The 14177-nt window shown below is 48.9% G+C and overlaps 1 protein-coding gene across 5 annotated transcripts in view; it reads right to left on the minus strand.

Moving 5' to 3' along the window:
* The window catches only part of FGF12 (fibroblast growth factor 12), a 221578-nt gene that overhangs the window by 87426 nt on the left and 119975 nt on the right, over window positions 1–14177 (minus strand). For 2 of the 5 annotated variants that reach the window (XM_064666233.1, XM_064666232.1), the window contains exon 1: window positions 10977–11280. The exons of the other annotated variants lie outside the window; for them this stretch is intronic. In XM_064666233.1, the coding sequence (XP_064522303.1) occupies window positions 10977–11175 (199 nt within the window). In that variant the 5' untranslated portion in view covers window positions 11176–11280. Of the gene's footprint in view, window positions 1–10976; window positions 11281–14177 lie in introns of those variants that run through there. 5 annotated transcript variants of the gene reach the window in all.

Genomic DNA, 14177 nt, shown 5'->3' on the forward strand with positions numbered 1-14177 from the left:
TTCACCGAGAGCGAAACAGAGGATAGCATAAATATTATGTGTGAGCCCACAGCCACTGAGCACATTTCATTTGGGTACAGATGTGTCTCCATAAACCAACCATGTGCCCTTCACAGAGGCTTCTCCCTGGCCCCCCTGGGCTGTGCCAGCTCCCAAGAAAACACAAAGGGGAAATGTCAGGAGTAAAATCTAGACCTTCCCCATGCCAGCAATGAGAGCTCAAGAGCTGCACAAAGATTTAACAAACAGGAACACCCACACTGCAGAGCTTTTCGGTTGAGGGAGGATTGAGCCCAAAGCTCATACCAGAAAAAAAGGAGCCACAGTTCCATGATCCCAAGGGAGGTGGAAAGGAAGGCTCATAGGATGTCTGGAGAAGCTGCTTGCTGGGCTTGGCTGCCTGGAGCTGACAGGAGGGAGAAAATGAAAACCAGCTCTGTCCTCTTGCCGTGCTTGCAGCACCTCTCACACTGCAGTTTCCCAGAGAGAGGGTTTCCTACAGAGTCTCATGTCACCCAGACACATCCTAAGGACTTGTTTGGTGGGTCAGAAATCCTGGGGAATGTTGTGGCAGCACTTTGCTATGTGTACAGTTAGAAAGACGTTGTTTTGTTTTCTTGACTCCAACATGCAACATAAAACTTCTTCACAATCAGTTAAGCAGATTTCTTCCTGGTTTCCTGCAAAGATTTTGTTTGGATATTAGGACATTCTTTCTACCTAGAATTTGCTCCGTGGGAGGATATAAAAAAACAAGTTTAAAAACATCCTTCTGGGGAATGCACATCTGGAGTCAGCGTAGGACTGAGGCTGGAATAGTCAACACGGGGGGTCCCTTTCAGCCTTGCTGCTGGATGACGATGAATTGGTGGTGTTATCACACTTCTGCACCCCCAGTTTTTGAAGGACTCCATGATAGAGTCCCCAGCTCCACTCACCTTTAAGTGCCCCATGCAAGGCACCAGATCACTGTTAGTCCTCAGATGAGCAGGGCAGACACCATCCCTGCTGTTCATGACTGCCACAGGGCTGTGATTTATGCTGTTCTCAGACGCTAAATCTCTCCACTTCCCCCATCAATCCAACGGGCCTGAAATACTGCAGAAACGCCAAGAAGTCCCTCACACAAAAAAAACACACCACGGAAACAACTATATCAATCTTCCACCCCCCTCTGAATGCCCAGAAAAGTAAATTCATTAAAAGAAAAAATGGACAGAACATACTATAAACAACTACTGAGCAGAAATTAATCACTTCAGATGCTATCGGTCCTGGGGAGGGTACCTGGTCCTACCAACACCAGGTCACAGAAGTGCCCTGGGTAATCACTGGATGGCAGCTCAGGGTAAAATTTGGATGCCAGTGTCACTCTGCAAACTTTCTATAATACCAAGCAGTAACATCCTTTTTTGCTACAGTATTCCTCATGCAATCTTGCAGCATTTTCCAAAGGGATGAGCATCTGAAACCTCTTTATTTAACAGGTAATGAGTCTGTGATGTGGAAAAATTAAAGCTTGAATAAGTTCGGTTGTATTACAAGAATTTTTTTGTTCACTGCACTAATGCAGCTTAAGCATTTCTGTAGCAGTTTGCAAGCATTTTTGACCAAAAATTATGATGTTACTAAATTTTAACAAATCTTACACAACACCCAAATGCATAAAGAAAATGTGCTGCTTGTGCCGCTCTGGACTGAAACAACATTACACTTCAAGAGGCAAGAACATGCTAAAAATGGCCAAAACCCACCATGTGACTCAAAGTTCTTTCCTTCTGCTTTGTGAAAATACACCTTTCTTTATCTGCATAATTATTTTAATTTTCCACCAGAGCCAAAGGTTTCCTTCAAACTAACGAAAACACTCACAGTGTGAGAATGTCATCACCCACTTCATGCCATCTAAAGCTCTGTTTTAAATAACGCTGATGTTTTCTTGTTCATCTCTCAGCACAAACACCTCATTTCTGATGTCAGGCAGCCTGGAGGACTCCAGCAATGCAGGCAGTCTCTCCTGACTGCTGTCTTGGGAGAGAGCTGCAAACAGTGAGCTCCCTCTCCAGGAATGCGTGTGCTGAGGATGACACAGTGTAGATGGAGTGAAAACAGAAAATTTATCTCTCCAACAGGTCGCCGAACAGAGCTCCTGCTCCTCCAGCTGCCCAGGAGGGCTCAGAGAGAAGGAGCTCTCAAACTTCACCTGGTGGTTTCTAATCGTTCAGGAGCCGCTATTGGGCTCTACCTCTGAAACCTAAAATTTATGTAATGGAAAGCAGAGCTGTATTTTTGAAGAAACAGAAAGAAAAATAGAAGAAGAAATGTTTAAGGAAGCAAAGAATGTAGGAGTGGCATGAAGTAATAGACAAAACAAATGTTTAGAAATGTTTAAATAATGATGCTCAGCCAGCAGGCAGAGCCTGTACTGATGAGTATCACACTACACTATAAAAAGCCAGCAGAGAACTGCTGGTTATAACAGCACACTCTGCCAGCCTTTTTAGCCACAGAAAATCCCCACAAGAGAGTGGTGTCGATCACCAGGGAATGACCGCACAAGCGGCTGCAAATCGATACCGGAGGCTGCCAGCAATTCACACCGGCTCCGGTTACAGGAGCTGTGCCAGGGAAAGCACCAGCTAGGAAGCAGGTGGATGGTCCAACCCCCTTCACCTGCCAGCCTGTGATCCCTGCATCTCCTGCAGCCCAGCGGCTCCCAAGTCCCCACGGAGCATCCTCCAGCACACCAATCCTATGCTGGGCCCCAGAAGCCAAAATCAGTGTATTTTTTCTTAATTTTTACAGCTTTTCCATTTCTGGAACATATGAACTGGCTTTTTGCAGCCTGGCTTCCCTTGCAGCAGTCCCATCCACTTGACGTTTTTCAAACAGTTTTGCTTTGGGACCTGAATGAAATGTATTTATTTGGCAGCTCGTGCAACATGGGTGGCAACTACTGAGCAAAAAACTATCTGTGCAGCCAGCAAGGGGAGGGGACGGCCAACTGTGCTATTCTAGATAAATATCAATTAAGTGAGCATGTTCTATTAACCCCAAGACCTGACTCTTTTCTTCCTTCATTTCAATCAAAAATCCTTAAATATTTCAAGAAACGCACACTTCGCGGAGGTGGGTGGGAGGGGTGGAGGGGTGTTTATCTTAACTGCAGTCAGGTTTGGGCTGGGAAAGAGAAACAAGTAACAGAATTACATTGCCTCTCTGTGGATATTTTACAAGTTCACAGCATGTAGCTGCCCACTGGATGTAACACGTCCCCTTAAGAGAGCAGGCTGCTGGAGGGAAGGTGAGACAGGAGTGCCATGGGGGGAGTGCTCTGCACAGAGCATTCCGTGGATGCCGCTGCGTGATGCAGGAGAAGCTCTGTGCCCTCCATCACCGCAGTGGCTGTATCTAGCTCTGCTTCTTCATCCTCCAATACAGCCTCCACCACTGGAAGCAATCAGCTATCTTCTGACATTTATCAATGAAGTCACGCACTCCAAACAAGAACTATCACACTGAAAAAGCCCCAGGAAGGAAGATGGGGAGTGCAGGCAGGTGGCAGCATAACTGCTCCCTTCCTTTCACCACAGCTGCCCACCTTCCAGCCAGTTAAGTGCCACAGGTCCCCAGCTGAGGGTTTCTCTTTGCGAACATAGTGGTGCCAAGCACCATCCAAAACAGAGCTCATCTTTGTGCTTGCTAACACTGAAGGAGGAAGAGGCACTGATGCAAGTCAGATTGGACTGGACAAAATTTCCCCTTCCTCCCACATAAAATTTCAAGAGCTCTGCCTGGAGTAGCACAACCCCAAACAGCATCTCCTCAGCAGGACCCACGGGACAGCAGCGCAGTCACCTCCCCATGACAAATTCACAGAGCAGATGCAGCAACAGAGCTGCAAAGACCCATTCTGTGATGATGCCACTTCCAACACTAACTTTCATCTCACACCGCAGCCCATTCCACGGGGAAAGGGCAGAAAACAGAAATGCCTGGAGGCACTGCACGGAGCCAGCCTTCCCCATCATGCCAGCAACCAGCCAACAGCTCATCCCCAAGGACGAGAAGGGCTCAGGGCTCAGACCACTATTCTGTCTCCAAGCTCATGGCTTTGTCCCTCTGTCACCTTTAGCCTGGAATGAGCACAGGACAGCAGAGGTGTTTGGCAGGTGCCACAATGCATCTAGATGAATTTTCTCAGCAACTACATAAGCTCCATCAGGGTTTCAGAGAGCCCCAATTCAGTGCCTGGCACAAGCACACAGTTATTTGTCTAAGTTGCAGCGTGGGGGCTGGAAAAGCCAGAGTGACTGGTCTGCCTGAACAGTGAATCCCACAGTCGTGTTCCACAGCTCTCTAGAAAGCTGCCTTCTGCTTTACCATTTAAAAATGTGTTGTAGCTGCTATTTTCAGACAGTACTGTTAAGAAGCTGGAGCCCTACAGCCCTGTGACCATGCTGCACAAATTCAGTCTGCACTGACTCCCGCAAAGCACAAACACTTCCTTTAAAAATAATTTATTCCAGGAGTCCCTGCAAGCAGTGTTTGCTGGACGAGGGGCACAAAGTGTGTCCATAGCTCTACTACAGCTTTTAATAGAGATGCAAAGTAAAACCAGGCTCTGGAAAGGCCGAGTTATTTTGAGATTCTACCACATGTCACAATAGGGCAAAGGTAAAACAACAGATGTAGTAGTTTACTCCATGCTCAGAAAGGCTAAAGCATTAATATGAAGAATAGCATTAGCCAGGGAATAGAGATGAACCACTTATTAATCAGGAGAACAGAATAGGAAGGTACCATTCCCCGACAGACTGCAGTGTGTGCAGCCCAGGGACAGAGTAGATGATTTCAGTACAGGTCACTTCTCAAGAGATTTCCAAGATTAAGGCACAACAATAATGCAGCCATGGCAATGCCACTACAACAGCACATGGAGCATATAGAAATGTACGTGTATTTAAAGGTAATTCTTTATTCAAAGGCTAGTACTTTGGAGCTGCTTTCTCTGACCTGTTCTCTTCTGTGCTCTTGGTCACCTTCTGCCAAGCCATGGAGCTTGCAAACATGAAAGGAATGTCATTCTCTTGCATATTTTGCATGATAAAATTCTTGCTTTGATTTTAATAATAACAACAAGTCACAGCTTGGTTTCAACTGAGCGGGAGTAGAAAAATCCCAAAAATAATGTGCACATGACTGTTCAGAATGATGGATCAAATGGAACAAATGCCAGAGAAATGAAACAAACGCCTACCTGGCCACTGTGCTATCTGGCGGTCCATGGTATGCCCGTTTGGAGAGGTGAAAGAAGGAAAGCAGATAAGCCCAAGAGCATTTGCACTTGCTCCCCACCATAGTGAGGCTCATGGTTCTGTTTGTCTCTCAAACAGCCTCTTCAGCTCCCATGGCAGCTCTGTTCTCCACACTGCCCAAGTCAAGCTGATGATCTGTTTTGGCAATAGTTATCTTATTTGTTAAAATATGTGGTATCTGGTCTACTGAAATTCTTCTAAATTCATGCTGAATTGAGCAAAGCAAGGAAGGAGGGAAGAAAATCTTGTGTTTATTTTGGTTTTTTTTGGAACTCAGGCTTTTGGCTTTATATTTCAAAATAGTATTTCATTTAGAAGTATACTCAAAAGTTAAAAAAAATACAAGTATAAAAATCCTCCAAATGAAATTGCACCTCTTCCCCCCCAAAAAAAACCCCAGTTGTATCAATGATAAACTGATTTATATGGATCTTTTATGGGGAGGGAAAATAATCACTCCTGAACTTCTTTTTGCCCTGACTTTTCCATTTGGCTGGTGATGGAGGAATCAATCATTTGTATTGCTCTAATGGTGAACCTCCTCTGCTGGCTAATGATTTTCACTGCTCCCACAAGCACAGCTACCCCTGAGGCCATGGGGACAGAAGATATCCATCCTTCCTGGAGCTTGGATGACTTCCATCGATTTTCTTGGCATCAACCATACTCAGTACTAGTACGAAGCATCTTACTGACTGACATGCTCACCCATAAGCTGTGTTTGAAGCGAGCTGGCAGCTGACTTTTCCTGCTCTGGACAAAGCAGCTCTTTCCCAGATTTTAGAGACGGACAGCTCAGGGTTGCTACCTGAACCCCCCCAGTACCCGAGCACAGCCACGCACCATGACAGTCACCACATCTGCAAGTCACGAACGTGTGTGATACCACCCCCGGGGATCAATTTGATAAAATGAAACCCATCTGCTGAGCTGTCACAGGCAGGAGGGAGCCTATTCCTCCCTCCTGATCATTTTGGCATTCATTAGCACCCGCGGGTACGGAAGGAGCTTTCAGCACCAACAGCAGATCAGAACTCAGTGACAACAGACTGCCCCAAACAAGGAGGACGCACGCCCTCAAGGCTGTGCCCTTCCCCTTGGTGTTATCTTGGCTCATGTTTGGCTGGCGACGTGGCATCCACGCCCTCATCTCAGCTGGCACTTCTACGACCTCTTGCTGGCCAGGCAATGCCATGATTTCCAGCCATTTCCATTCATGTCAGCCACTTCTTAGATTCGAGACACAGCACCAAATTCTGCAGAGGAGCAGGCAGAAGAATGTGATGGACCACCCTTGGCTGGGCATACACCCAGACATGCACGGACATGCTGTAGAAAAGTGCTGGGAACCAGCTGGAATCCTACTGCAGGGAGCATCTATGCGCTGGATAATGTAGCCGGCATTCAGACACTAGCAACAGAGAGGCCAAATTCCACAGGTTGGGCAGATATTACAGCTGTTCTGAGATGCACCACTCCACAAAAGCAGGGAAGGGCTACAACAAATTTAACAGGAAGCTAAAAAGGTGGTCTTTGCCCTGAGCTTCAATCATCATTTTCACCCTGAATGAAAACAGAAAGGACTTCAGGATTTAACCCAGGGAATTTAACAGCTTGCAGAGATGACAGACTTCTCAAATGTTTTAAATGAATCTCCGAATGAACAAAGTCCTTCTATGTCCTTCAACTAAAGTTGCTTTTATATTTTACTTATACTGCTGCAAAAATATCTATGTCCATATATTTTAAGTTCCAAATCTCTACTTATTATTCAAAATGAGAAATACCACAAAGGGAAAACATGGTTTTAGTTATTGCTTTTTTGCTATGTGCAAGTCATTTCCTTCACTTTAGAAGAAGCCTTTAGCTCTCCTTAAGGAAAAGCATCCTTTCCCTGGAGGAGCACAAAATATATATCAGACAAGGGGGAAAAAAAGGAATAAAAATAACACAATTTTTTTTCTTTTCCCTGGGGTAAAAAAACCTGTTTGAGACTGAGCTCTGCATTCTCAGCTGGAAACTCATCTACAGAAGCAACATCTGAAGGAATGGAGACGATGCTACACAGTGCCTGGCACTGCCTGACCCAAAGCTGCCTCATTCAAATATGATTTCCCCAAGTAACAACACCCTTTCAGTGGGCTTCACTCAGATTAAATTTCCAACAACCCCCACAGATACTCCAGCCTGTTTCCCCTTGTGCAAGGCTACCAAACTCCTCAGCTTTGCCATTCAGTGGCCATGGCATAATGGAAGGCCACCTCCACCCCAGCTCTCCGGGGTGAGCTCTGCCTGAGAAGATGGTCAGTGAAGCATCAGCAACAGCTTTCACAAACAAGCTGGACCCTCCAGCCCAGGCTTTGCAGACTGTTACAAAACAGCTGAAGAAGGGACATGCCTGGATGCTTTAATTCAGCCACAAAGGGGATGAAACTATTTGGTTCAACTATTTGTTGGCAGAGAAGTGATGTGGAGAGAACTGCTTGTCAAGTCTTCTGAATTCAGCTCTTGGACTTACCAGTCTCTGAGGAAAAATCCAACTCTTGAACCTGTACCAACAAGTCATCCCATACAGTAATTTCTTTTGAATCCTTTATTAAGTCACTATGGTCAGAGAAAAATATATAATTTATAGATGCACAATTGCAGCCAATGACCTGTATTAACTCACAATAATGGGATTAAACCCATGTGCCCAAATGTTCAGTTTAGTCCACAGCACTCAGTGTCCTTATTTGGCCTATCTTAAACTGATAAGTCATCTTGGAACCAAACACATGCAAGAGCTATAAAAGAACACAAAGCATGTATTTGAGACAGCTGTCTTTGCCCACTGAAAAGACAGACAGAACTAGTTCTCAGTTTACAACATGGTCCCTACTGCAACCAATGAGATGTTTCTGCAGTCAGCTTTTCCCTAGGAGCTGATAGCTTTGATTATACGAGATATCCCTGCATGGACCTGGTTCCCCATAGCTTGCCAAAACCTGTGACTACTCATGCCCACCACTGAGCAAGACTTAACTGCTACAGGGTGCAAATTCTCCCTTCCCATATGAGAGCAGGAGTACGTCACTTTCCCTTCACCCAGGCTGCAGCGTGGAGCACAGGGTGCCAACCAGTGCAAAGTAACTCCGCTCACCCACGTCTCTACTGAATATTTTAGTTACAGCGCTGTTTGAGTCACATATTAAAAACACTTAATTGATGTAAGCTCACACAGTTACTTTACAGAAGCAAAGAGCAAAGGGAACGTGAACCACCATCAGAGTTGTATTTCTGTAATGGCGCAAGCTGCTACAGCTCCACCATTGCTGCACCGTGGGCTCACTAGCAGTGGGGACCCAAAGCATGGTACGCTGGCATGAGCATCAGGAATTAGGTCTCTGTGTCAAGTAAGTGCTCCATGCTTGGTCTCACCTTCTGTAAAACGGGAAATATGCTCTCCATTTATTAGAGCTTGTTGAGTACTACAGATGAAAACCACTCTTTAAATCTGAAGTTTTTTGACAGATTCTCCTCACAGTCATAAAACAAGGTCATGTTTAAAAAGGTAAAGAGAGATCCCCTAGCATTGTACCATCTCCAAATGTGATTGTACCCTTTTTGAACATGGATGTTTCTCTCATTCCTTTCACTGACTTGCAAACTACTGAGCCAGCATATCATTAAGTAGACATAATCACTGGGGTTGTGGGTCACTGCACAATGTATGCACATTTCTTGAAACTACTTTCAATTCATTTGCATGTCATTTGCTGTGCAGAAACTCGATTCTGGAATGTGTAAGTTATCTGGGCACAATACACTCCCTGAATAAACAATCTGAGTAGCAGTATGCCAGTGGCAAGCTGCCTTCTGAGAAGCACACCCAAGATCAGGAATAGGATGTACCAGCGAAATAAATCTCTGTTTAAAAGATGGATATTGGGAACTAAAGCAGACACAGTCCATAGACTAGGAAATGACATTTGGATTTTTTTCACAGCAAATTAATTCCTCTACTTCTTTAATTTTATAAAATGAATACAGTACTGGTTACAAGTGATTGACTGACAGCTCTAAAGACTGAACAGCTCTATTTTTACAACACCGAGTGGCATTGATCCTTCTTCTAAGTCAATAAAAAGTCTCCCTTAAATCACTTTGGTCTGTAAATTATTGAAAACCTTCCTCAGCATGAAAGACCATGAAAGTTAAGGGAATTCTTAAAATTCATCAATTCTTCACAGGCATTTACTGAGTCCATGGAAGCAGAATTGGACCTGTCCAGCTGGGAAAACCGGGGTAGAACCAATAAAAAGCCTCCCAATCACACCCTACCATAAGTCACTCAAACTTTAATGAGACAAAGCATCTTGAAACCTAGGTAACAGGTCTAGACTTCCCAGCCCTTTAGGTCCTTAAGGAATCTAATTTAAAGGCAGAGTAAGATGGAGAGGAAAGAGGAACAGAAAATTATTTTGTCAGTGTGACTACCAGTTCCTATTCTTTATCCTTCAACGAGTGATTCCTGAGACAAAATGCCAACACTCTCTGGGCAAGGGCCATCTTTTGGTCTTGGTTCACAGGTTAACTAATACACAGGATATTCCAGTAAGCCACCACTCATCATAACTTGAGTAGGAAAAAAAAGAAGGGCAACTTTTTTCCCTTTGAAGCACAAGCACAATACTAATGTACATGGAAAACATGGGAGGGCTACACTGGTTGATAGTACATCCTGAAGAGCTGAGTGAACAAGAATCTCTGTTTATTAACCACGATACTGTTGGGCACCTGAGAAAACTACATGTTCACAGCAGCTTCTCAAACCAATCTCTGTTTTCTCTCCTTAGTGGTGACCTATAGCAGTGAAAAAAATAAAGCAAGAAGTAAATAATTCCACTGAGAAATCATGGAGGGCCTATTCTTGCCAGGTACTGAGTTTTCACACCTACCAAGGACGGCTGAGAGCACAAAGCACTGCTCAGAACTGAAACTGTGGGTGGTGGGACTTCATTGTGGAAAAGTGAACAGTGTGTACACTAGGGCTGAAGTTCTTCACAAGGAACCAAGACTGAGCACATACATGCAAAAAAGAATAAAGGAAAGAAAAGGGGAAAAAAGGATTAGCCTAAAGAGCATTTCTAGATCCTTGCAAGCTCAATATCAGGTGTAACCGTTCTGCAGCTGCCATCTAGAAAGGTTTCTGAGCTAATGAAATTCCCTACGGAACTCTGCTCATGAAGCAGCACTTGATGGATTTAGTTATCAAATGGCCACAATTTTAATTGATCCTCAGTTTATCGATTTCCTTGTCATTATGCAGAAAATAAGAGATCGTTCAAAAAACTTATCTGCAAGGAGGTGCAAAAATACAATTCTGGGTGAAGCTCGCACAGATGAAGCCGCTGGGTCCCTCCTGCCGGAGGACCCGCTGTGCTCACGCTTTGGAGAGCGGAGGAGGGATGCTGGCGGCAGGTCGATGCCCACCCATCCCGCCAGACCGGAGGAGAAGATCCGCCAGGACCCAGACCAAAGTTGAGCGCGGAGCAAGCCTTGTCCCCAGCCGGTCCCTGGCGGTGCCGGAGGCGCCCCGGGGCAGCCATCCCGGCGGGTGCGGAGCTGCTCCCCTCCGCGGAGCGGGTTCCCACGGCCCTGGCCCGCCGTACTCACCCGGTCTCCTCCTCACCGGCCTTTTCCTGCCGCTGCAGAAGCGCACTTTGCTGAAGACCCCCAGGACGTGCCTCTCGCATAGGGAGCGCCCGTCCTTGCTGGGGCTGGAGCGGCGCTTGGAGGCGGACACCCGGTCGCTGTTGGACTCCCTCGCCTGCCGCTTCTGCCGGATCAACGAGCTGGCGATAGCCGCTGCCATCGCCGCTCATGGGCCCCCCGCTCCGCTCCGCGCCGCTCCGTGGGGCGCCGCCCGGGCGCGCAGGGGCCGAGCCGCCGCCGCGCCCCGCGGGGACCGGGCACGGGGACGACCCGCTTAACGCGCTGCAACCCCGAGTCCCGGCGCCGGGGAGGGCTCAGCCGGCCAGAAGGAGCAGGGCGCCCGGGCAAACAACCATGGCTGGCCGCCGGACCCCGCCGCCCATGGGTCTGTCCCCGAGAAGCGCAAATCCCGGCGCGGGCGGCCGTCGGCGAGACCCCCCGGCCGGGCTGGCAGCGGCCGCGTAGATCCGGGAGCGGCCGCCCCGCTGACGAAGGTCCGCCGGCGACTGCTGTGTCCAAAGGATAGGGGGGCGCGGAGGATCCGCGGGTCCCTGCGGCGCGGTGCCGCTCCGCTCCGCCCGGGCGCAGGCGGCGGCGCTTCCTCCCGCCGGCCGCCCTCCGGCGAGGGGCCGTGGGATGAGTCAGAGCCCCCCTGGCCCGCGGGCAGCCCCGGCCCCAGCGCGGTGGCTCCGAGCCGCTGCGCGGCAGGGCGCGCACATGGACGCGGCTCCGCGACCGGGCTCAGGGAGAGCCGCGCTGCATTTCTGTTCGCACTCCTCCTCTTCCTCCTCTGCCCCCCTCCCCACTCCGCTCTCAGAGAGGGCGGGAGGGGAAGGATAAAGCAGCCACGGAAAAAAAGCAGCAGGTCAGCAAACAAATTAAAAAGAGGGAAGGCAAAAAAAAATTAAATTAAAAAAAAAAAAAAAAAAAGAAGCACCCGCCCGCGAGTGCGGGCTCACATCGCCGCAGCTCGGCGCCCCGGGTTCACAGCGCCATGGCTGGCGCAGCTTCCCCTGCCCTGCTCGCCGCCTCTGCCCCGGCACCGGCTCTCCCCGACGGCAGCAACCCACATCGTCCGGCCGACCGGGCGGCCGCCGAGCGCTCGGCACCGGGGCGGCCCGGGGCCCGGCTGCCGCGACGGGGACAGCGGCGGGAGGAGCGATGCGAGGCGGGGAGGAGGTGGAGGAGGAGAAGGGCGGGGGGGTGCGGCTGCCACTGCTGCTGCTCCGTGCGGGGCTCAGGATGCTCCGCGGTGCCGCCCGACGGCGGCGGGGCGAGGAGGAGCCGAACCGCGCCCGCTGCCCGCCCGCATCCTCCGGCCCGGCCCGGGAGGGGGGAGGAGAGAGGAAGGAGGGGCCGGGGAAGCCCCCCCAGACGCCCACGCCGCTCGTGGCTGCTGCCAAGGCGGCGGGGAGCTCCGCAGCCCCGCGGCGGCCGGGCGGGGCGGGCTGGGTCGGTGCCGGGCGGGAGCCGGGCTCGAGCCGGGCTCCGGGAGAATTGCAGCTGCTCCCGCTCGCCCTTCTCTACGCAATCCTACGTGATCGAGGTTTGGATGAGAAACATCGCGCAGGCAGATCGAGGCAATTGCAGCTCCGCGGCGGCTCTGCCTCTCCGCCCGGGCAGCCCCGCCGCCCCTGCCGGGCTTCCCCGGGGCCGCAGTCCCCCCCGGCCCCGCCGACGGAGCCGCCTGCGAGTCCTGCAGCCACCCTGGCCGCCTCCCTCGCCACTGCTGTCGGTGCCTGAGCACCCAGCATCTCCGTGTCTTTCCCTGCTTTTCCGTGCAAGCAGAGACAGGGCGACAGCGCCGGCACCCCGAGGATGCGCTGCTGGGGGCCGGTGCCTCGGCCGGGGAGCGCGCAGGCGGCTGCAGCGGCAGTGGGCACTGCCGGGCTGCCTCTGGCTACAGCGGTCCCAAGACAGACCACTAGTGCATCAGCAGGTGCTGGCCCGGCTCCGGCCCATATCCAGCCACAAAACTGCACCAAACAAAATTTAAGGTGCAGATAGATGCACCTCTGTTTATCCAGAGAAGTAACTGCTGTTGCTGCCACAAGGACGGTGCTCTCCAGATTTCAGTTTAGTTAACAGCTACCAATGATAGCTGTTAGGTGAGTTAGGTGGCGAGCAAGATAGTTTGGGGAGTGTGCAGGGGTGAGGGTGGAGGGACAGGGGATCTCGTCTGGGAAGACCAGACCTGCCCCAGCCACGCTTTGGCAAGTAGCAGCTGCAGGACGAGCCTAATCCAGTCCTGAACGTGTAGGGCTGATCCATGTTCCCAAGTGAAGAGGGCACTTCAAAGCAGTGTGACATGCCCTAGGAATTATCAACTTCAGCAAAATAATCTTTGTAACTACTTCACTGCAAGAACTTCGGCTCTAAATTATTTTAATGTATTGGGAAAAAAATGCAACTGTAACAACCACCCACTATGTCCACAAAGATTAACTTAACTCTGGCATTACTTCCTGATTTTCACTCAGTCTCTATGCACACCATAACAAGATGGAATCAGGTTCTCAAGGGGAGGACAGGAGAAGAAAATATTCAAAACCATTTGGGAGATACAAATGTTTGGCTGTTGATCTCTTTTTAACTGCTGCCAACTTTTTTCGAGCAGATTTCACCATCCCAATCAATAAAGGTTTTTCTTCCCTTTCCTGTAACTAAAATGCTTCATATTTTAATTTTCTCTATCGGATTATTTCACTTGACATCAAAGAATTATTGCAGTACAAGGTACAGGCATAGCCTAAAGAAAGCTGTTTGCAATCAGAGAATCACTGTCTGAACTGCCAGTGAATTATCCAAAGCTTCATCTTCAAAGGATGTGAGCAAATCTGATATCTTCCCAAGAAAAAAGTTTTCAATGTATATATAAAGATACTTTTTTTGCCTGTAGTCTTCAAATTTCTGGTGAAAAAATGCTGGTTTATCTGCACCATATTAGATAAGTTCCAGCTATTTTGACATGCAACTAATTTGTTTTGTTGTGTAGCTATAAACAAGGAGCAGCAGCTCTGCACTTAAAAATGATCCTAATCAGTGATAAAGTCGGTCATAGTAATTTTTTTCCTGGTGATTTGTGGATCTGAAAAGCAAGTTGCTGCAACTCCTAAGAAAGAAGAAAGGATTCTCGCAGGTCTCTCTGCTTCTGCAGTGATG

Source organism: Pseudopipra pipra, chromosome 10 (assembly GCF_036250125.1).
Source record: "Pseudopipra pipra isolate bDixPip1 chromosome 10, bDixPip1.hap1, whole genome shotgun sequence".
Taxonomy (NCBI): Eukaryota; Metazoa; Chordata; class Aves; order Passeriformes; family Pipridae; genus Pseudopipra; species Pseudopipra pipra.